This window comes from Babylonia areolata, chromosome 12, assembly GCF_041734735.1.
Source record: "Babylonia areolata isolate BAREFJ2019XMU chromosome 12, ASM4173473v1, whole genome shotgun sequence".
Classification (NCBI taxonomy): Eukaryota; Metazoa; Mollusca; class Gastropoda; order Neogastropoda; family Buccinidae; genus Babylonia; species Babylonia areolata.
In genome coordinates, this window is record NC_134887.1 from 35,896,179 (window position 1) to 35,918,821 (window position 22,643).

General features: G+C 39.9%; 1 protein-coding gene across 1 annotated transcript in view; it reads left to right on the top strand.

The window, feature by feature from the left end:
* Nucleotides 1–22,643, top strand: part of LOC143288579 (sacsin-like) — a 59,896-nt gene that overhangs the window by 4,525 nt on the left and 32,728 nt on the right. Inside the window, exons 2-6 of the mRNA XM_076597199.1 lie at nucleotides 1,335–1,415; nucleotides 6,990–7,102; nucleotides 11,822–11,947; nucleotides 16,581–16,728; nucleotides 20,196–21,105. Coding sequence (XP_076453314.1) covers nucleotides 1,412–1,415; nucleotides 6,990–7,102; nucleotides 11,822–11,947; nucleotides 16,581–16,728; nucleotides 20,196–21,105 — 1,301 coding nt within the window. The 5' untranslated portion in view covers nucleotides 1,335–1,411. The remainder of the gene's footprint in view (nucleotides 1–1,334; nucleotides 1,416–6,989; nucleotides 7,103–11,821; nucleotides 11,948–16,580; nucleotides 16,729–20,195; nucleotides 21,106–22,643) is intronic.

Genomic DNA, 22,643 nt, shown 5'->3' on the forward strand with positions numbered 1-22,643 from the left:
CGCATTGCAGCAGGGATATAAAGAGTGGTGACGTGTTTGGCACGTAATCTGTGGGAGGGGTGTGGGGGGGGGGAGGGCGTGGGGGGGTTGGGGGGGGTAGGTAAGAGAACAAGCGTTTGTGAATATCCCAGAAGCGAAAGTGATGAAGGGAAATTTTCTACCTAAAAAAAAATATATATATATATATAATATTTGTATTTATATTTTGTATTTCTTTTCTTTTTATCACAACAGACTTCTCTGTGTGAAATTCGGGCTGCTCTCCCCAGGAAGAGCGCGTCGCTATACTACAGCGCCACCCATTTTTTTGTTATTTTTTCCTCCGTGGATTTTTCTACAAAATTTTGCCAGGAACAACTCTTTTGTTGCCGTGGGTTCTTTTACGTGCGCTGAGTGCATGCGGCACACGGGACCTCGGTATATCGTCTCATCCGAATGACTAGCGTCCAGACCACCACTCAAGGTCTAGTGGAGGGGGAGAAAATATCGGCGGCTGAGCCGTGATTCGAACCAGCGCGCTTCGATTCTCTCGCTTCAGTATAGGCGGTCGCGTTACCTCTAGGCCATCACTCCATTTAAAGAGGAAAAGAATATGTACACATTATATATACACGTACATATTAATAAAGAAATAATATATGTTAATAGTGAAATGAAAGGACGTAAAATAAACTAACTAAAATAGAAGAAAATAAATATATGTAAATGAAAGACAAATAATACCGTTTTGTTTGAATTGGGTATCAAATCAGTGTAAACTTATGTGCGCACACACACACACACACACACGCGCGCGCGCGCGCGCGCGCACACACACACACACACACACACGCACACACACACACACCACCACCACCACCACCACCACCACCCACCCACCCACCCGCACGCACACACGCACACACAGACACACACGCGTGCGCGCGCGCGCAGATCAACCCAATCAAGAAAAACGGCCGTTTCGTCTCACTGGTTGTACAGCTAGGAAGTCAGTGGGCTTGACAAATTTCACTTGATCGATCTGTCCTGTAAGTTAGTGTGGAGATTTTTTTTTTCTTTCTCAGCTCCTGCCTAGCTCAACACTTTGCAACGACCAATCCTACTAGTGATTGAACTTTCGTTGTGGGGGATGGGAGGTGTATGTGTGTGTCCTGAATTCACCGACCTATTTAACTGGCACTTTTTTTTTAAATGCATGTGTGAAATGATATTATCACTAGTAGAGGTTGTAGCCCAGTTTCAGTGGATTTCGACGCTATTTTGTACGCCATTTTACTCGATTTGGCCTTTACTATCAAAAACAACCAAGAACCTTGTTTCGTTCTTGTGTTCAGGTCCGCCAGGGAATGGTGACGCTGTGTCCAGCTGATGGGCTGAAAGCAGCTGCCTGACCGGTGAACGCTGTCTGAAGATGGGTAAGTGCTTGTGGAGAGATGAGTGGAGTGAAGCATAGCAGACTGCTGTTGTAGTTGATGATTATGATGATGATGGCGATGATGATGATGATGATATTATAGATACTTAACTCTCTCCATACGAACGGCGAAAGAGACGACGTTAAAGCCTGAACCGGACTATAAATGGCGGGCGATTTGAATCAAGCCAGTTTCTCACCAGAGTCTGACACTGTGACGTCGGTGAAGGTTTATTCAAAATAAAAGCCTAATAAAGCTACGGTTTGGCTTTATTTATGGCAGAGAGCGAGATTTGCCTACCAGCTTCCAATCTAGACCTGAATTGACTTTGGAAAGTACAAAATGTGTCAGCTACACGTAATACAAAATTTGAATGCAGAGAAAAGGGGCGGAGCTAGAGCCGTTTGTGTTTGCGCTAGACGTGTCTGTCAGATAAAAATAGCACCAGCACGTGGTACTGTCCGGTGAGAATTGGAAAGCATGCAGACAGCCCCTCGACGTTGGCAACCGTAAACGACCACATTGTTTGTAAAACATGCAAACGGAGAGAAATATGACGATCTACTAACCTTTCTTGGACTGGAATGATCACATAAACAGCCGGCGAGTGACCTCCACAAAAACTGTGATTGACGCTCGTAACCCCCGGCGCCAGTCTGAAGTGAGAGTTCTGGAGAGGAAGCAGTTTCGGTTTTGGGAGCAGGTGTGGCAGGAGTACACGGATATCTTTCTCCGCTAACAGTGAGTCGGTCTTTGTTTTGCTTTCACCTCCCGCATGTTTACATTTCTACCGGACACGTGCTCGCGCTTTTTATAGATAAACTCCGCCCCTTTGCCTTTTATGGATAGGCTCTAGTGCACATGCGCAACCGAAACCTTGCTCTCGGGAGTTAAGACTTTAACAGCGTTTCATCACAATTACCATCATCAAAATATTGCAAGCGGAACGCTCTCATACTGAAGAGGTGAATGTTGACAAAGAATACCACAGTTCTGACGACGGAAGCTAAAGGTTGGGTCATTCAGACACCCACTGGACATCCGTGGGGTCTGTGTAGAGAAGAGAGGACTGGCCGTACTGAGTGAGTTAAACCGCCCCCATCCTCAGGCAGAGACCAAGCTCTAAGCACTTTGCAAACACGGATGATATGGAATCAACTTCCTCAGCCTCTCCGTCACTCATCTTCGCTGCAGTCTTTCAAATCCAGTCTAAAGACTCACCTCCCACCCCACCCACCCCCACCCCACCCCGAATAATTCTCAACAGCTCATCCTTTTCCAGTATGAACTAAAATGACTGTTAGTGAGTGAGGGAGTTTTTATAGGTTCAGAATTAGTTGGTTGTATTTTTGATTGTTTACAGTTAACGATTGTGTGGTTAGACTTGTGTGTGTGCATGAGCGTGTGCTTGTGTGTATTGTGGGTGGGTGTGGGGGTGAGGGGGGTGGTGTGTGAATAATTTTAGACAATGTTTGGTATCTTGTGTTCAATTTTTAACTTTTTGATATTTACATGTGTTCTATCTGTAAACGCCTAGGGCTTATTTTCAAGATTAGGCGTAAATGCTCATAATAATACTGATAATAATAATAATAATAATAATAATGACAATAACAATAATAATAATAATTATAATTATATAGCGCCTATCCTCAGTCACAGACCAAGTTCTAAGCGCTTTGCAAAATTTTTGGGTAGACTTTGAAAATACATCTTTGTTGTCACTGACTTCTGCAATCATGTGGGTATCATAACTGATGATATTGTATTAATGTTACCAGGTGGTGGTTGTCAGGGTGTAACTTGTGGGTGTAAAATGTTTGTTTGAATCCCAGTCTGAATCATTCAATGCTTAAGGCAAACCTATTGAACAAGGATCTGAAAGACAAAACTAGAATTCTTCATCTTTTTTTTCTTTTGTGTAGTTTAGTTTAGCTTATTTTGTTTTGTTTTGTTTTTTTGTATGTAAGGATCATTTGTGTGTGAATTAAGGTGGTTTTCATTTTGTTTTTCTTGCCCATTAATATTTGTATTTGTATTTCTTTTTATCACAACAGATTTCTCTGTATGAAATTCGAGCTGCTCTCCTCAAGGAGAGCGCTTCGCTACACTACAGCGCCACCCATTTTTTTGTATTTTTTCCCGCATGCGTGTGTGTGTGAGCCCACTTGTTAGTTACATCTGTGTGTAAACCCACTTGTTAGTTACCTGTGTGTGTGTGTAAACCCACTTGTTAGTTACCTCTGTGTGTGTGTACATGTAAACCCACTTGTTTAGTTACCTCTGTGTTTGTAAACCCACTTGTTAGTTACCTCTGTGTGTGTGTGTGTGTGTTTGTGTTTGTGTGTGTGTGTGTGTGTGAACCCACTTGTTAGTTACCTGTGTGTATAAACCCACTTGTAAGTTAACTGTGTGTGTGAAAATCCACTTGTTAGTTACCTCTGTGTGTGTGTAAACATGCTTGTTAGTTACTTGTGTGTCTGTGTAAACCCACTTGTTAGTTACCTGTGTATGTAAACTCACATGCTAGTTACCTCTGTGTGTGTGTAAACCCGCTTGTTCGTTACCTGTGTGTGTAAACCCACTTGTTAGATACCTCTGTGTCTAAACCCACCTGTTAGTGACCTGTGATTGTGTAAACCCACTTGTTAGTTACCTCTATGTTTGTGAACCCACTTGTTAGTTAGCTGTGTGTTGGTGTAAACCCACTTGTTAGTTAGCTCTGTGTGTGTGTGTGTGTGTGTGTGTGTGTGTGTGTAAACCCACTTGTTTTGTTACATCTGTGTGTGTGAACCCACTTGTTAGTTAGCTGTGTGTGTGAACCCACTTGTTAGTTACTTCTCTGTGTGGGTGTGTGTGTGAACCCACTTGTTAGTTACCTGTTTGTGTAAACCCACTTGTTAGTTAACTGTGTGTGTGAAAACCCACTTGTTAGTTAACTGTGTGTGTGAAAACCCACTTGTTAGTTACCTCTGTGTCTGTGTAAGCCCACTTGTTAGTTACCTGTGTATGTAAACTCACATGCTAGTTACCTCTGTGTGTGTGTAAACCTACTTGTTACCTGTGTGTGTAAACCCACTTGTTAGATACCTCTGTGTTTAAACCCACCTGTTAGTGACCTGTGATTGTGTAAAACCACTTGTTATTTACCTCTGTGTGTGTGTGTGTGTAAACCCACTTGTTAGTTACCTTGTTTGTGAACCCACTTGTTAGTTACCCATGTGTGTGTAAACCCACTTGTTTGTTACCTCTGTGTGTGTGTGAACCCACTTGTTAGTTACCTCTGTGTATGTAAACCCACTTGTTTGATACCTATGTGTGTGTAAACCCGCTTGTTAGTTAGTTCTGTGTGTGTAAACCCACTTGTTTGTTACCTGTGTGTGTGTGTGAACCCACTTGTTAGTTACCTCTGTGTATGTAAACCCACTTGTTAAATACCTATGTGTGTGTAAACCTGCTGGTTAGTTACTTCTGTGTGTGTAAACCCACTTGTTAGTTACCTCTGTGTGTGTAAACCCACTTGTTAGATAACTCTGAGTAAGTACAAACCCACTTGTTAATTACTTGTGTGTGTGTAAACCAACTTGTTAGATAACTCTGAGTAAGTACAAACCCACTTGTTAGTTACCTCTGTGTGTGTAAACCCACTTGTTAGATAACTCTGAGTAAGTACAAACCCACTTGTTAATTACTTGTGTGTGTGTAAACCAACTTGTTTAGTTACCTGTGTGTGTGTGTGAACCCACTTGGTAGTTAGCTGTGTGTGAGGGTAAACCCACTTGTTAGTTAGCTGTGTATGAGTGTAAACCCACTTGTTAGTTAGCTGTGTATGAGTGTAAACCCACTTGTTAGTTAGCTCTGTGTGTGTGTGTGTAAACCCACTTGTTAGTTAGCTCTGTGTGTGTGTGAGTGTAAACCCACTTTAGTTAGCTCTGTGTGTGTGTGTGTGTGTAAACCCACTTGTTAGTTACCTATCTGTGTAAACCCACTTGTTAGTTAGCTGTGTGTGTAAACCCACTTGTTAGTTAGCTGTGTGTGTGAACCCACTTGTTAGTTAGCTGTGTGTGAGTGTAAACCCACTTGTTAGTTAGCTCTGTGTGTGTGTGTGTGTGTGTGTGTGTGCGTGCGTGTAAACCCACATGTTACATCTGTGTGTGTGAACCCACTTGTTAGTTAGCTGTGAGTGTAAACCCACTTGTTAGCTGTGTGTGTAAACCCACTTGTTAGTTACCTCTGTGTGTGTGTGAACCCACTTGTTAGTTACCTCTGTGTGTGTGTGTAAAGCCACTGGTTAGTTACATGTGTGTGTAATCCCACTTGTTAGTGACCTGTGTCTGTGAAAACCCACTTGTTAGTTACATCTGTGTGTGAACCCACTTGTTAGTTACCTGTGTGTGTAAACCCACTTGTTAGTTACATGTCTGTGAAAACCCACTTGTTAGTTACATGTGTGTGTAAACCCACTTGTTAGTTACCTGTGTGTGTGTGTGTGTGTGTGTGTTAACCAACCTGTTAGTTACCTCTGTGTGTATGTGTAAACCCACTTGTTAGTTACTTGTGTGTGTGTAAACCCACTTGTTAGTTACCTGTCTGTGTAAACCCACTTGTTAGTTACATCTCTGTGTGTGTGTGTGTGTGTGTGTGTGTGTGTGTGTGTGAAAACCCACTTGACCTGTGTCAGTGAAAACAACTCAGACGTGGCGCTGAGCTTTTTGTGGAGAGTGTACATTGCGGGTGTTGTGTTTCAGACTCAGACGTGGTGCAGAGCTTTTTGTGGAGAGTGTACATTGCGGGCGTTGTGTTTCAGACTCAGACGTCGTGCAGAGCTTTTTGTGGAGAGTGTACATTGCGGGCGTTGTGTTTCAGACTCAGACGTGGTGCAGAGCTTTTTGTGGAGAGTGTACATTGCGGGCGTTGTGTTTCAGACTCAGACGTGGTGCAGAGCTTTTTGTGGAGAGTGTACATTGCGGGCGTTGTGTTTCAGACTCAGACGTGGTGCAGAGCTTTTTGTGGAGAGTGTACATTGCGGGCGTTGTGTTTCAGACTCAGACATGGTGCAGAGCTTTTTGTGGAGAGTGTACATTGCAGGCGTTGTGTTTCAGACTCAGACGTGGTGCAGAGCTTTTTGTGGAGAGTGTACATTGCGGGCGCTGTGTTTCAGACTCAGACGTGGTGCAGAGCTTTTTGTGGAGAGTGTACATTGCGGGCGTTGTGTTTCAGACTCAGACATGGTGCAGAGCTTTTTGTGGAGAGTGTACATTGCGGGCGTTGTGTTTCAGACTCAGACGTGGTGCAGAGCTTTTTGTGGAGAGTGTACATTGCAGGCGTTGTGTTTCAGACTCAGACGTGGTGCAGAGCTTTTTGTGGAGAGTGTACATTGCGGGCGTTGTGTTTCAGACTCAGACGTGGTGCAGAGCTTTTTGTGGAGAGTGTACATTGCGGGCGTTGTGTTTCAGACTCAGACGTGGTGCAGAGCTTTTTGTGGAGAGTGTACATTGCGGGCGTTGTGTTTCAGACTCAGACGTCGTGCAGAGCTTTTTGTGGAGAGTGTACATTGCGGGTGTTGTGTTTCAGACTCAGACAGCCAGGACTCGGAGGGGGAGGACCTGGGCACCATCCGCCCCACTCTCATCCGGGAACTTCGCAACATTCTGGACCTGTATCCGGATGATGGACAAATCCTCAAGGTTGGTTGTGTTGTTTTGTATTGTTATGTGTTGTTTTGCTTTGTGTTGTGTTGAATTGTATTGTCTTGTATTGCAGACTGAAGTAGTCTGAGCATAGCAGTTTTCGTTGTGTTACATTGTGTTGTGTTGTAATTATTGCATTGAATTGTATTGTGTTGTGTGGTATTGTATTGTGTTGTGTTGTGCTGCATTGCATTACTCTGTTGATATTGTGAGTTTAACACGAGACTTACCACGCACAGAATGTTTTAGCCCTAATGTGAAACTAAGCAGAGCTAGGCTAAAAGATTGGACCAACTATAGTGAAGTATCTGGGTTAAAATGCCCACCCACCAACCTTCAGGTGAATGTTGTACTGTTTTGAGTTGTAATTATTATATTGCATTGCATTGTATTGCTTTTCACGGAATTGTATTGTATTGCAATACACGGAATTGTATTGCATTGTATTGTACTATACTGTATTGTATTGTTTTGTATTGTGTCGTATTGCATTGTATTATGTTGCAGACTGAGGTAGTAGTGGGAGCGCAGCAGGTTTCGGGATTTGCGGTCGTCGTATTATATTGTATTGTGGTGCATTGCATTGAGTCATGTCGTGTTGTATTGCATTGCTTTGTAAAGAATTTTGTCTGTGTTGCATTGCATTGCTTTGTAAAGAATTTTGTCCATGCTGTATTGATTTGCTTTGTAAAGAATTTTGTCTGTGTTGCATTGCATTGCTGTGTGTAGATTTTTGTTGTATCTCATTCTACCATATTGTATTGTATTACAATATATTTCTTCTTCTTCTTCTTCTTCTTCTTCTTCTTCAGTTCCACTTTTTTTTTCTTCATTTATTTTCACAATGTTTTTATTTTTGTGTCTGCAACAGTATGTATTTGTTTCATTATAAACTACCTCGCACCCACCCCCACACCGCACCCCCTTTGCGTAACTTTCACCTTAAGGTTGGGGGGAGGGCATTTTAACCCAGATACTTCAGTCCAGTCTCAGCCTGGCTCTGCTTAGTTTCACGATAGGGCTAAAACATTCTGTGCGTGATAAGTCTCACGTTAAACTCACAATGTCAGCAGAGAAATGGAATGCTGTTGATGAGCATACTTACTTGTATTTGTATTTCTCTTTTTATCACAACAGATTTCTCTGTGTGAAATTCGGGTTGCTCTCCCCAGGGAGAGTGCGTCGCTACACTACAGCGCCACCCTTTTTTTGTGTATTTTTTTCCTGCGTGCAGTTTTATTTGTTTTTCCTATCAAAGTGAATTTTTCTACAGAATTTTGGCTAGGAACAACGCTTTCGTTGCCGTGGGTTCTTTTACATGCGCTAAGTGCATGCTAGCACACAGGACCTCGGTTTATCGTCTCATCCGAATGACTAGCGTCCAGACCACCACTCAAGGTCTAGTGGAGGGGGAGAAAATATCGGCGGCTGAGCCGTGATTCGAACCAGCGCGCTGAGATTCTCTCGCTTCCCAGGCGGACGCGTTACCTCTAGGCCATCACTCCGCTGCTACAGCAGTCAGGGGGTTCAAGTATGGCTACACATTTCCCACTGCTTTGATTGACGCTCTACAATTCTGGGCATGGGAGATCAAAGTCATCTCCACCGTTTCACGTTTGCCTGTTGTTTTTTCTTTGTGATATATATATAGATATAGATATAGCAATATAAGAGGAGGGGGCTGTATATATATTTTTGTCAAATATGGTGAATACATGTAGATCCATACATTTATAGGCGTTGTGTGTGTGTGTGTGTGTGTGTATATTTGCAAATAACGAAGTCACATATAATGACACATAAATAGCAGTGGCAGTGGCAGTAGCTCAAGGAGGCGTCACTGCGTTCGGACAAATCCATATACGTTACACCACATCTGCCAAGCAGATGCCTGACCAGCAGTGTAACCCAACGTGCTTAGTCAGGCCTTGAGAAAAAAAAGATAATAATAAAAGATAAAATAAAATAAATGAAAATAAATTAAAAAGAAATCAGATAAAAATAAATAAATGAATGAATTTTTTTAATAAATAATAAGGAGATATTGATATAGCAATATGAGAGGAGAGGGCTGTATATATATATTTTTTTTTTTTTCAAATATGGTGAATACATGTAGATCCATCCATTTATAGGTGTTGTGTTTTTTTGTTGTTGTTTTTTTGTGGGGGTTTGGGGGGTCCGGGCAAATAACGAAGTCACATATAATGGCACATAAGTAGCAGTAGCAGTAGCTCAAGGACGCGTCACTGCGTTCAAACAAATCCATATACGCTACACCACATCTACCAAGCAGATGCCTGACCAGCAGCGTAACCCAACACGCTTAGTCAGACCTTGAGAAAAAAAAAGAATAAAATAAAATAATAAATAAATAAAATAAAATAAAATAATAAATAAATAAATAAAATAATAAAATAAAATAAGAACTGATGAACCATGGAGCAATAAGTTCGAGCATGAGTTTAATCATTATTTATTCTGGAGTTAGAAACTGGGGCCATACAGTCTCAGTGACAGAAATGCAGACAGCTTGGCAAATGAGTGGATGGGTATCTAGATGATGGAATAGATTATGGATTTATGTCAACCAGTAGACAGTCAAGATTTGCGTACTGACACAGAAAAGGGCATTTCCACTGACACACAGACAGACACCTGGTTTGCTGCTGAACAACAAAAATTACCATGACAAAGACGTTTGAAAACAAGAGAACACTGGCCATTAAGGAGAAGCGTGAGCGAAGGAAGCAGGGCTCAACTTCTGGAGACGCTTTCCCTTGCAACACCTGTGGGAAGTGCTGCGCATCCAAAATTGGCCTCTTCTCCCATATGAGGACACACACCGACAAATAAGCCTGCCTGCCTAATCATCCGTCAGTCCGACGGGAGACTCCTTCATCATCATCATCACCATGATAAACAAATGAAGAACTAGTAGATAAACAAGCAGAGTGTTGAGCTGATTAATCAATCAGTATGTTATATACTTCTCTCTTTTTTTATAAATTAATTGTATTCTCCACAGTTATTTCTCGGTGGTTTATGTTACAGGCTTTGAGCATGGACTGCATTTGAAAGATACAAGATAGAAGAATACATTATCATCTCTAAAAGAGACTTTGATGACATGTTTGCTGCTGAAAAAAGGCATATGCGTCAGCTCCACAGATCAGCATAAATTGGACCATGCTCCCATTTTCAAACAGAACACTTACTCATAGTTAAGCTTACAGAATCTTTGTCATATCATGCCCGGTGATCAAAAGTGAAAAGATACCCAAATTAAAGTAAGTATGTGAGCTAAAATAAAATGGAAAATAAAGGGAATTAAACAGATTATAATTATATAAAATGATATGTTGCAAAATACAATGCCCACATTACCAGTCAAATAATTGATTTAACAATTACGCATGATTAAAACATGCATTCATATGATTATAGGTTTTAATACAATTCAGTCATAAAGTTTGGGAATATTAGTCTATTACTATTATCTGCCATGATTGAAATGAATATATAAAACAGATAACTGAAATCTATTAAAAACAAAAACAAAACCAAAAAAAAACCAACTGAAAATAAAGATAAGTAAATATATTATACAGAAAATAATGAAAAATGAAATACAAAACATGATGGACACTTTACCAATAAAATACTCATTAACCAATATACCCAAGACATATATTCATATTATACATAATATTCATAAAATCTGGGGGGTATTAAGACGATTACCATAGCCGCCCCCTGTGCGTGTCTGTCTGTCTGTCTGCCAGTGTGTGTGTGTGTGTGTGTCACCGATCACCGATGCAATATCAGGAACAATCAGCCATTATCACTAATGGTTTGTTTGTAATCTTCATCACTGATGTTGTATAATGAGCAGTAGGCCATTATCACTAATGGTTTGTTTGTAACCTTCATCACCGATGTAAAATCAGAAACAATAGGCCATTATCACTAATGGTTTGTTTGTAACCTTCATCACCGATGTAAAATCAGAAACAATAGGCCATTATCACTAATGGTTTGTTTGTAACCTTCATCACCAATGTAAAATCAGAAACAATAGGCCATTATCACTAATGGTTTGTTTGTAACCTTCATCACCGATGTAATATGAGAAACAATCGGCCATTATCACTAATGGTTTGTTTGTAACCTTCATCACCGATGTAATATCAGGAACAATCAACCATTGTCACAAATGGTTTGTTTGTAACCTTCATCACCCATGTAATATCAGGAACAATCAACCATTGTCACAAATGGTTTGTTTGTAACCTTCATCACCGATGTAATATCAGAAACAATAGGCCATTATCACCAGCGGTTTGTTTGTAACCTTCATCACTGATGTAATATCAGGAACAATCAACCATTGTCACAAATGGTTTGTTTGTAATCTTCATCACCGATGTTGTATAATGAGCAATCAACTATTATCACCAGTGGTTTGTTTGTAACCTTCATCATCAATGTAAAATCAGAAACAATCAACCATTATCACCAGTGGTTTGTTTGTAACCTTCATCATCAATGTAAAATCAGAAACAATAGGCCATTATCACCAGTGGTTTGTTTGTAACCTTCATCACCGATGTAGTATCAGGAACAATCAGCCATTATCACTAATGGTTTGTTTGTAACCTTCATCACCGATGTAATATCGGGAACAATCGACCATTACCACCAATGTTTCAACAGGAACTGGTTCAAAATGCAGAAGACGCTGGGGCCTCGGTTGTTCAGGTGTTGACAGACAAACGGCACTTCAACCAAGTCGTAGATGGCCGCACCTTAAAGAACCATCCACACCTGAAATTCTTCAAGGTTGGTCATGCCTGATTTTTTTTTTTTTTTTTTTTTTTTTAATGTGGAATTTTCACCAGTCTCAGATGCCTTAATAGTGATGCTTTTCTTTTCTTTCAGTTTAGATCAAATGTGAAGTTATGTGATGTAAGCAGGGTTGTTGTTTTTCTTCTTTCTTTCTTTCTTTCTTTCTTTTTTTTTTCTTTTTTTTTAAAGTAAATTTTTCATATCTTTTATGAAGTCTGTCAAAAGATTTTAAACTTTTCTGCTGTGGACTGAAAATGGTAAGCAGAAATCTATAATGGTGTGAGAGGAAGAATGATGAATAGCAATATCCAGACTGAAGCCGTGATTTATGATATTGTGTTCCAAATGTAGATTTCAAGCATCTGTGTGTGTCTGCACATATTATCAATATGCACTTGCTCTGTGTGTGCGTGTATGTGGTGTGTATGTGTGTGTGTGTGTGTGTGTGTGTGTTCCGGTTCCCTTTATATTGTTTTGACACTTGACACGTTTATGTGTTTTATGATAAAGGCAGTGTCGTTTGCATATAATGATATAACGATAATATTGTAATGTGAATGGTGCTTAAATCTCCAACAAAACAAAGCACAAAACAAAGAACGATTCCCATCAATCGACACACGCATGCACACTAACAGCTCACGATGACGAATTAAAAAAAACAAAAAAACAGGAGAGGCAAGGCCTTCAAGACTCACTTGTGTTACACTAAAAAAAATAAAAATAAAAATAAATAAAATAAAAATCTAATCGTTAAAATGTGTTCTGTATTTGTTATTATAGAGCTTCGAGTTAAAAGAAAAAGAAAAAAGAAGTCCTAATGGCAGATTCGAACCCCGCGTGTTCGGGTGAGAAGAAACTGTCTTACCCATTACATCGTGGCTCCTTCAGAAACGTTCAAAAATATAACATTTAAACTTGTTTTAAAAAAAAAAAAAAAAAAAAAAAACAAAGGGGGTGATAAATCGATTGCAGTATTCGCAGTGAGAACGCTGTTTAAATCATATTATTCTGGTGTATCTTGGGCACCCAAAAAATCTTTAAGGGCAATTAAAAATTCTTTTTAAGTCAGCGGTAAAGGAGATGTGGCTATCACCGCAGTCACACTGCAACATTTAGCCGTTTTCTGTGGATCTAAATAGATGTACAAGTTTGTTGACACGGTCGATTCAGTTTCTCTTTTGTGTTCATTCTAGTTTTATAGTTTTAAAGCTGATATGAAAATTGAGTATTTTATTAAACTAATAACATGTAGAGCCAAGTACAAGTACTTCTAAACGTCGTATGAAGTGAAAAGGACTTCATTTTGAGAAAAGTCAAGACTGGAAATTTTTACTTTTCATAAATTCAAGGGTATTAACTCTTAACTCTCATGGTTTATTATTTTTAACTGTGAATTCCAACTGATTCTGTGGATATTTTTATGGAAGTTTGGGGCATAATCCAGTAAGTGATGAGACGTTTACAAATCTTTCTCAGAAGAAATATTTAATGGTCTCCTTCTCCAACTTTCCATCACATGTTATCGTGTATTGTCATAGGATTGAACTGGCAGGTCAACAACTTGAAACAAAATGGCGTCATTCGCGTTCGCGAAGAATATGAGCACGCGCTTTGAATGTGTATAATTATGTGTACGCAATTGATTTTTGCCCACGACCTTCAGGGCTCAGCCAATAGATCTATAAAGTCCACTCGGCATATTGATTTTAGTATTTTCCGAAAAAGACCACTTGGGTGAATGAACATAGTGAAAGCCCTGTACACTGAGAGTAAAACACACAAGCTTTATATGTATTGAGTATAATTTCAAAATGTAATGTTTGAGATGAGAAAGATCAGTTTAAAGTAAATTAAGCCCCCTAGCATTAATTACAGATTAATTTCCCCTTTTTACTATCTGCACGAAAGACATGCAAAATAAATATAACTTCCATGCTGAGCAAAAAAGTTCCTGTTTGAACAAAAAATGATAATAATGACTGCTCTTGTTGTTGGGTCAGAATATCAGATCAAAGTGCCAAGTTCAGATAATAAAAAAAATAAATAAATATAACAGTAAATTCAGTTTGCATATAATTTGGCTTCTTCTTTTTTCTTTTCTTTTTTTGTGTGCCCATCCCAGAGGTGCAATATTGTTTTAAACAAGATGAGTGGAAAGAACTGAATTTTTCCTATTTTTTTGCCCAATTTGGTGTCAGCCGACAAAGTATTTGCAGAGAAAATGGCAATGTTAAAGTTTGCCATGGACACACACACACACACACACACACACACAGACAACCGAACACTGGGTTAAAACATAGACTCACTTTGTTAACACAAGTGAGTCAAAAACACTTACACACACATGCGCGCGCGCACGTGCACGTGCTTGCGCGCACACATATGCATTATCTGGATTTTGATTTAATCCTTTTAATCCTTTTACCTCCTTTATGGTATAAATGATGCAACAGTTACAGAACCATGACAGATGCAATGCAAACACCTTTTTTAGCACACTCATGTTCCCAATCTACTTTACATTTCTAACATGTGGAAAGTAAACAACCTTTTAGCGCACTCATGTTCCCAATCTACTTTACATTTCTAACATGTGTAAAGTAAACAACCTTTTAGCGCACTCATGTTCCCAATGTACTTTACATTGCTAACGTGGAAAGTAAACAACCTTTTAGCACACTCATGTTCCCAGTCTACTTTACATTTCTAACATGTGTAAAGTAAACAACCTTTTAGCGCACTCATGTTCCCAATCTACTTTACATTGCTAACATGTGGAAAGTAAACAACCTTTTAGCGCACTCATGTTCCCAATGTACTTTACATTGCTAACGTGGAAAGTAAACAACCTTTTAGCACACTCATGTTCCCAGTCTACTTTACATTTCTAACATGTGTAAAGTAAACAACCTTTTAGCGCACTCATGTTCCCAATCTACTTTACATTGCTAACATGTGTAAAGTAAACAACCTTTTAGCGCACTCATGTTCCCAATGTACTTTACATTGCTAACATGTGTATAGTAAACAACGTTTTAGTGCACTCATGTTCCCAATCTACTTTACATTGCTAACTCGTGGAAAATAAACAACTTTTTCTTTTTTAATGCACTCATGTTCCCAGTCAAAAAATCATGGGACGGAAACAACTTTTTAGTGTACTCATGTTCCCAATCTACTTTACATTGCTAACATGTGTAAAGTAAACAACCTTTTAGCGCACTCATGTTCCCAATCTACTTTACATTGCTAACATGTGTAAAGTAAACAACCTTTTAGCGCACTCATGTTCCCAATCTACTTTACATTTCTAACATGTGTAAAGTAAACAACCTTTTAGCACACTCATGTTCCCAATCTACTTTACATTTCTAACATGTGGAAATTAAACAACTTTTCTTTTTAATGCACTCATGTTCCCAGTCAAGTTTACATTGCTAAGTCATGGGATGGAAACAACTTTTTAGTGCAGTCATGTTCCCAATCCACTTTACATTTTTAACATGTGAGAAGTAAACAACTCTTTTCTTTTTTTTCTTTTTTTTTAAGTGCACCCATATTCCTAATCCACTTTTCATTGTTAATATGTGGACAGAAAACTTTTTTTCTCCCTGGGGAGAACAGCCCGAACTTCACACAGAGAAATCTGTTGTGATAAAAAGAGTGATACAAATATAAAGAGTATTAATTTTTCACATTTGAATGTTATCATTTAGAAGGAGGGAGAAGAGGTAAACAGGGCGGTCCCTGAGAACATTCTGTGGATAAAGCGGCTTTGACTGTTAAACTGACAAATACACCTGCAGACAGTTAAAACAAAACAAACCAAAAAATGGGGTGGCGCTGCATTGCTGCGACACTCTCTCTCCAGGGAGAGCAATCCGATAAATCTGCTGTGACAATACAATGCAATACAATACAATGCAATGCAATGCAGTACAGTGCAATGCAGTGCAGTGCAGTACAATGCTATGCAATGCAATGCATGTAATACAGTACAGTGTTATACAATATAATTCAGTACAATGCAGTGTAATACAGTATAGTGCAATGCAATACAATGTAATGCATACATTACAATGCAATACTATACAATACAATGTCATGCATGCAATGCAATGCTATACAATACAATGCAATGCAATCCAATACAATACAATCACTTGTAAAAGTGTGGTGGTGTATTCCCCTCTGTGTGTGTGTGTGTGTGTGTGTGTGTGTGTGTGTGTGTGTGCATGTATGCATAATATTATATGCATGTGTGTGTTCATATGTATTCATGCGTGGGTGTGTTTGTAAACATTTGTATGTGTGTGTGTGTGTGCGCACGCATGTGCATGCATGCATAATATTATATGCATGTGTGTGTTTATATATATTCATGCACGGGTGTGTTTGTGTGTGTGTGTGTGTGTGTGTGTGCATATATTATATGCATGTGTGTGTTCATATGTATTCATGCACGGGTGTGTTTGTGTATGTCTGTGTGTGTGTGTGTGTGTGTGTGTGTGTAAGCATGCGTGCATGTTATGCATGTGTGAGGTAAAGCATGTGCATGAGCACACGATTGCAGATGTGTGGTGGATTCATGTGTTTGAGTCACGGGCTTGTGCTGCCACAGGGACCAGCCCTGTGTGTGTACAATGACGCGGAATTCAGCGAATCAGACTGGGAGGGAATCCGCATGCTTCACACCAGCATCAAGGAAGATGACCCGCTCAAAGTGGGTCGCTTCGGACTGGGGTTCAAGTCTGTCTTCCATCTTACAGGTCGTGTATCCATCTTCTTCTTCTTCTTTCCTCTCCTAATGTTTGCATCTTTTTTTTGTGTGTGTGTGGAAAGTATTTCGTACTTCTGTGAGGGAAGGAGTATGGACAGTATTTAATACTTCTGTGAGGAGAGCAGTACGGAAAGTATTTCATACTTCTTTGAGGGAAGGAGTAAGGAAAGTGTTTCATACTTCTATGAGGGAAGGAGTATGGAAAGTATTTAATACTTCTGTGAGGGGAGCAGTATGGAAAGTATTTCATACCTCTGTGAGGGAAGGAGTATGGGCAGTATTTCATATTTCTGTGAGGAAAGGAGTATGGAAAGTATTTCATATTTCTATTACTTCTTTGAGGGAAGGAGTATGGAAAGTGTTTCATACTTTTATGAGGGAAGGAGGGAGTATGGACAGTATTTCTATGAGGAAAGGAGTATGGAAAGTATTTCATACTTCTGTTAGAGGAGGAGTATGGAAAGTATTTAATACTTCTGTGAGGGAAGGAGTATGGGCAGTATTTCCTATTTCTGTGAGGAAAGGAGAATGGAAAGTATTTCATATTTCTATGACGGAAGGAGTATGGAAAGTATTTAATACTTCTGTGAGGGGAGCAGTATGGAATGTATTTCATACTTCTTTGAGGGAAGAAGTATGGAAAGTGTTTCATACTTCTATGAGGGAAGGAGGGAGTATGGACAGTATTTCTATGAGGAAAGGAGTATGGAAAGTATTTCATACTTCTGTGAGGAAAGGAGTATGGAAAGTATTTCATACTTCTGTGAGGAAAGGAGTATGGAAAGTATTTCATACTTCTGTGAGTGGAGGAGTATGGAAAGTATTCCATACTTCTGTGAGGGAAAGAGTATGGAAAGTATTTCATACTTCTATGAGGGAAGGAGTATGGAAAGTATTTAATACTTATGTGAGGGGAGCAGTATGGAAAGTGTTTAATACTTTTATGAGGGAAGGAGTATGGACAGTATTTCTATGAGGAAAGGAGTATGGAAAGTATTTCATACTTCTGTTAGAGGAGGAGTGTGGAAAGTATTTAATACTTCTGTGAGGAGAGCAGTACGGAAAGTATTTCATACTTCTTTCAGGGAAGAGTATGGAAAGTGTTTCATTCTTCTATGAGGGAAGGAATATTGAAAGTATTTCATACCTCTGTGAGGGAAGGAGTATGGGCAGTATTTCATACTTCTGTGAGGAAAGGAGTATGGAAAGTATTTCATACTTCTATGAGGGAAGGAGTATGGAAAGTATTTAATACTTCTGTGAGGGGAGCAGTATGGAAAGTGTTTCATACCTCTGTGAGGGAAGGAGTATGGGCAGTATTTCATATTTCTATGAGGGAAGGAGTATGGACAGTATTTCATACTTCTGTTAGAGGAGCAGTATGGACAGTATTTAATACTTCTGTTAGAGGAGCAGTATGGACAGTATTTAATACTTCTATGATGGAAGGAGTATGGACAGTATTTCATACTTCTGTTAGAGGAGTATGGACAGTATTTCATACTTCTGTTAGAGGAGTATGGACAGTATTTCATACTTCTGTGAGGGAAGGATAATTGAAAGTATTTCATACCTCTGTGAGGGAAGGAGTATGGACAGTATTTCATACTTCTGTGAGGGAAGGTGTATGGAAAATATTTCATACTTCTGTGAGGGGAAGAGTATGGACAGTATTTCATATTTCTGTGAGGGGAAGAGTATGGAAAGTATTTCATACTTTTGTGAGGAAAGGAGTATGGACAGTATTTGATACTTCTATGAGGGAAGGAGTATGGAAAGCATTTCATACTTCTGTAAGGGAAAGAGTAAGGAAAGTATTTAATACTTCTGTGAGGGTAAGTATTTCATACTTCTATGAGGGAAGGAGTGTGGAAAATGAGACTAGCCACCTCAAATTTTCAGTTTGTTTATTGCGATAAATGAAATGAGGGTGTGGGGGGGGGTCAGGGTGTATTACTGTCAGTCCATTTTGTGCAGGGCAGGCATCATATACATAGCAGATACCGTGGTAGATTTGGTCAGGTGTTGGCGTTCAGATCCAGTGTTCACTGGTCATGAGGGCTGGAGGCTCAGTTTCAGCATGGTGTGGTATCCTCAGGAAAGGCGCTTTACTGCAGTTTACTTCACTTCACCCAGGTGTGAATGGGTACCTGACTGGTTACGGAAGGTTAAAAGTGGCGGAGGGAGAGGACTTGGGCCCCGCCTTCCCATGCCAAGCCCTCAACGCACTGAATTTGAATTCAGTGCCCTGATGACCATAAGAGGCTAGGGGACGTTAAACCTTTAACCTCAGCCTAACAGTAGATTGTTAGCTAAAGGATATCAAGAAAAAAGTTCCTTCTGTTCATGCAATGTAACAATTCTGAATAAAATAGTAAATTATCCAGCTCACGCTAAGTAGTGAATGCGTATAGAAGATCTTTGAACGGTATCCTTAGGGGTTTTGCGTTGTTGTTGTTGTTGTTTTCATTTCCAATTCCTGTAAATGCAGACAATGGGAGAACAATAGCATTTTAGTTCATGTCCTGTGACTACTGAAGATAGACATGGCATATAGTTTTTTTTCCCACTTCATATCATATACTGAATATGACCCCCTTCTCCCACCACAGAATCATATTGGCATCATTTGGTCATGTGTCATTTTGGAGGTTGTTTTTGTTTGTTTTGGGGTTTTTTGTTTGTTTGTTTTTTGTATTTTAATTTGTTTGACAAATAATTCTTTCTTAAGAATGATTCTTTATTATGGTTATAATCAGTTTTGACTTCTTTTTTTTTTTGGGGGGGGGGGGCGGTTGCCCCATCTTCTGCACTGTTCTAGTGGCGTTGCTCTCCAGCTGCTCATTACGAGTCCTCCCCCCCACCCCCCACCCCCACACACACACACAGACAACCGAACACTGGGTTATAACATAGACTCCTGTTGTTTACACAAATGAGTCAAAAATGAAGTGAGTGACTTAAGTAAAGAACACACATAACAAAGAATGTGACCATTCTACTGGACATAGAAATGATGGTGCACATTCGGTATATGTCCAGGCTATTTCTCTTTTTATTTTCACTACAGTTAAGTTTATTTACCTTAGTGCCTTCTATCTGTGCCGTCAATTCTTTCAAGTGCCAAAATTTGTGTGAGGTGAATTTCTTTTATCAATCTTGACAAATCTAGTCAAAACCTGATTAATTTTGAAAACTTAGCGTTCCATATTTTGTCATAGCGGTTTGGTTCTTTTCATTTTCAACTTCTCTCTCTCTCTCTCTCTCTCTCTCTCTCTCTCTCTCTATATATATATATATATATATATATATATATATATATATATATATATATATACACGTATACATACATACATACATGCATATATATATATATATATATATGTGTGTGTGTGTGTGTGTGTGTGTATATATATTCTAGATAGATAGATCCATGAATCATAATCAATATTTCAGATCGCCTGGTCATTCTGAGTGGTGACTACATCATGTACATGGACCCATTCAAGGGGGAAGACCGCTATTGCAACCGGCGGCGAGTTGCAGGAAGAAAGGGGAAAGAGCTGCAGTCTCTCCTCCAGAGCCTAGGGGGAGCTTTCGGCATAACTGAGGGGACTTTCCAGGCAAGGAGTGGTCACTTTCCTGGTACTCTGTTCTGGTTCCCTCTCAGACTGAGTGCCAGCGACCTGAGCAGCACTCTCTACACGGACCAAAATGTGGAGAATCTTCTGGCGTCTTTCAGAACCGAGGCGCCGTCCTTGCTCCTCTTCCTCAACCGTGTCCAGCGGGTGCAGATTCTGGTCAGGGACGACGCCCACGATCCTGAAGAGTGTTTCTCTGTTGGCCTCGCCCCCTCCTGTTTGGGAACGGTGCAAAGAGAGAGGGACCGTTTTATAAAGGACCTTACGTCAGCAGGGGCCAGTCTGCCTCTGGAAGAGACGTTTTGCATCACTGAGGTGGTCATGGAAACCAGCAATTATGTCACTTCCCAGAAGACTTCAGGGAGGTGGCTTGTGGCCAACTACCACTGCGGCCAAAGACAGATGAGCAGCACCCTGGCAAGGCTCTTATCTGACCATGGCCTCTGCTACCGTCCGTACGTGGGGGTTGCTATACCGCTGAGTGGTCACGATCAGTTTCAGAGTCAGCTGTTCTGCTTCTTGCCCCTGCCTCTGGACACCCGCTCTCCCACAGGCCTGCCCGTCCACGTGCATGGATACTTCGCCCTGGAGCAGAACCGACGTCACCTCAAGTGGCCAACCGCCGATCAGATGTGGAACAACACGGCGTCCGATCCTGCTTCCCTGTGGAACTGCTTGCTGGTGAAGGAACTGCTCCCTGTGGTCTATCGGCAAGCCCTCATCAGGTTGGGGATTGTCGGTGTACGTTTTGCGCTTGTGTCTGTTGCTTTTGTTTGCTGGTTTGGGGATCTCTTTCTTGCTCGTTGATTGGGTTTTAGAGTGGATATTTTGTTTAACTCTGTTTATATGATGGTATCAAGGGAAAGATTGAGACGAAGCTTTAGTCATGAGATTGAAGGCAGCAGTCTGACAAAGAGAGGGCCAGGAAAAATGGTTTCGTTTTATGTCTGCATTCCAGTGCCAGACGCATGAGAGAGGCACTGTCCTCTCTTTCCGCCAATTTATTTTTATTTTTTTTTATTTTTTATTATTAATTTTTTAAAATTATTTTTTTTTTTTTTTTTTTTTTTTTTTTTTTTTCTCAAGGCCTGACAAAGTGTGTTGGGTTACGCTGCTGGTCAGGCATCTGCTTGGCAGATGTGGTGTAGCGTATATGGATTTGTCCGAAGGCAGTGACGCCTCCTTGAGCTACTGAAACGGAAACGGAAACTTTCCGCCACTTTTATCTTCCCCGACTGAAGTTATGCCTGGATGGAGAAAAGAAAATTAGAGCGGAATGCTTATTTCAAGGACATAGCACCATACTGAAACAGGGCCTCGAACCCTGATCATTGGTGAACACTGGATCACAAGTCCAACTTCTAGCCGGTTCGGCCACCGCGCCCCCAAGAGCTTTTTTGCACCAAATTTATATGCTTCTCTGTACTAAGGCAGCAGCAGCCATCTTGCTTATAATTTGACAAGACTTTATATATATATATATATATATATATATATATATATATATATATATATATATATATAATCTTAGCGAAATTAAGACTGTGCTCAAATTTGATGGGTGCCTGTACCTCACAACACTTTTCAGGATTAAATTACATAAACATGCAGTGCATCAAATGAAAGCTACAGACATGCTGTTTGAACTTCTGTATCAAAATGTGTAATATATATATATATATATATATATAATAGTTATTTCTGTTCGATGTGTGAACCCAATAATCTGAAGTTCATAAGGCTGAACGAAGCAAAAGTTTGTAATATCTAAAAGCATGTAAGAATACTGTTCATGGCAGAGCACCTTTGGAAGAAAAAGCATATCAAATATCAAATGTCATATCAGTGAGCCATATGTCACTAGTCTGGGGGATTATTCTCTGTACTGTGTCACATTAACAGATAGTTACAAGGCAGGGGAGGTAAGCTGATCGTTCAGATGGTGAGGGAATGTGATCACGACAAACATGTTTTGGATTGCTTCATCATTGTCATACCATGTTGTCATATCATCTTTTTATTTATTCATTCATTCATTCCTGTTGTAGTGCTCAGCTTCGTCAATATGTAATTTATTTTTATCAGTTTATTTATTAATCTATTCATTTATTTATTTACTCACTCATTCATTCATTCATTCATTTATTTGATTAGTCAACTGTCTGTATTATAGCACAACACATCCATTGTTATAGTAGTGAACATTATCAAGCAAAGACATTGATTGGCAAACAGCATATTACAACAAACAGTTAAGAATGTG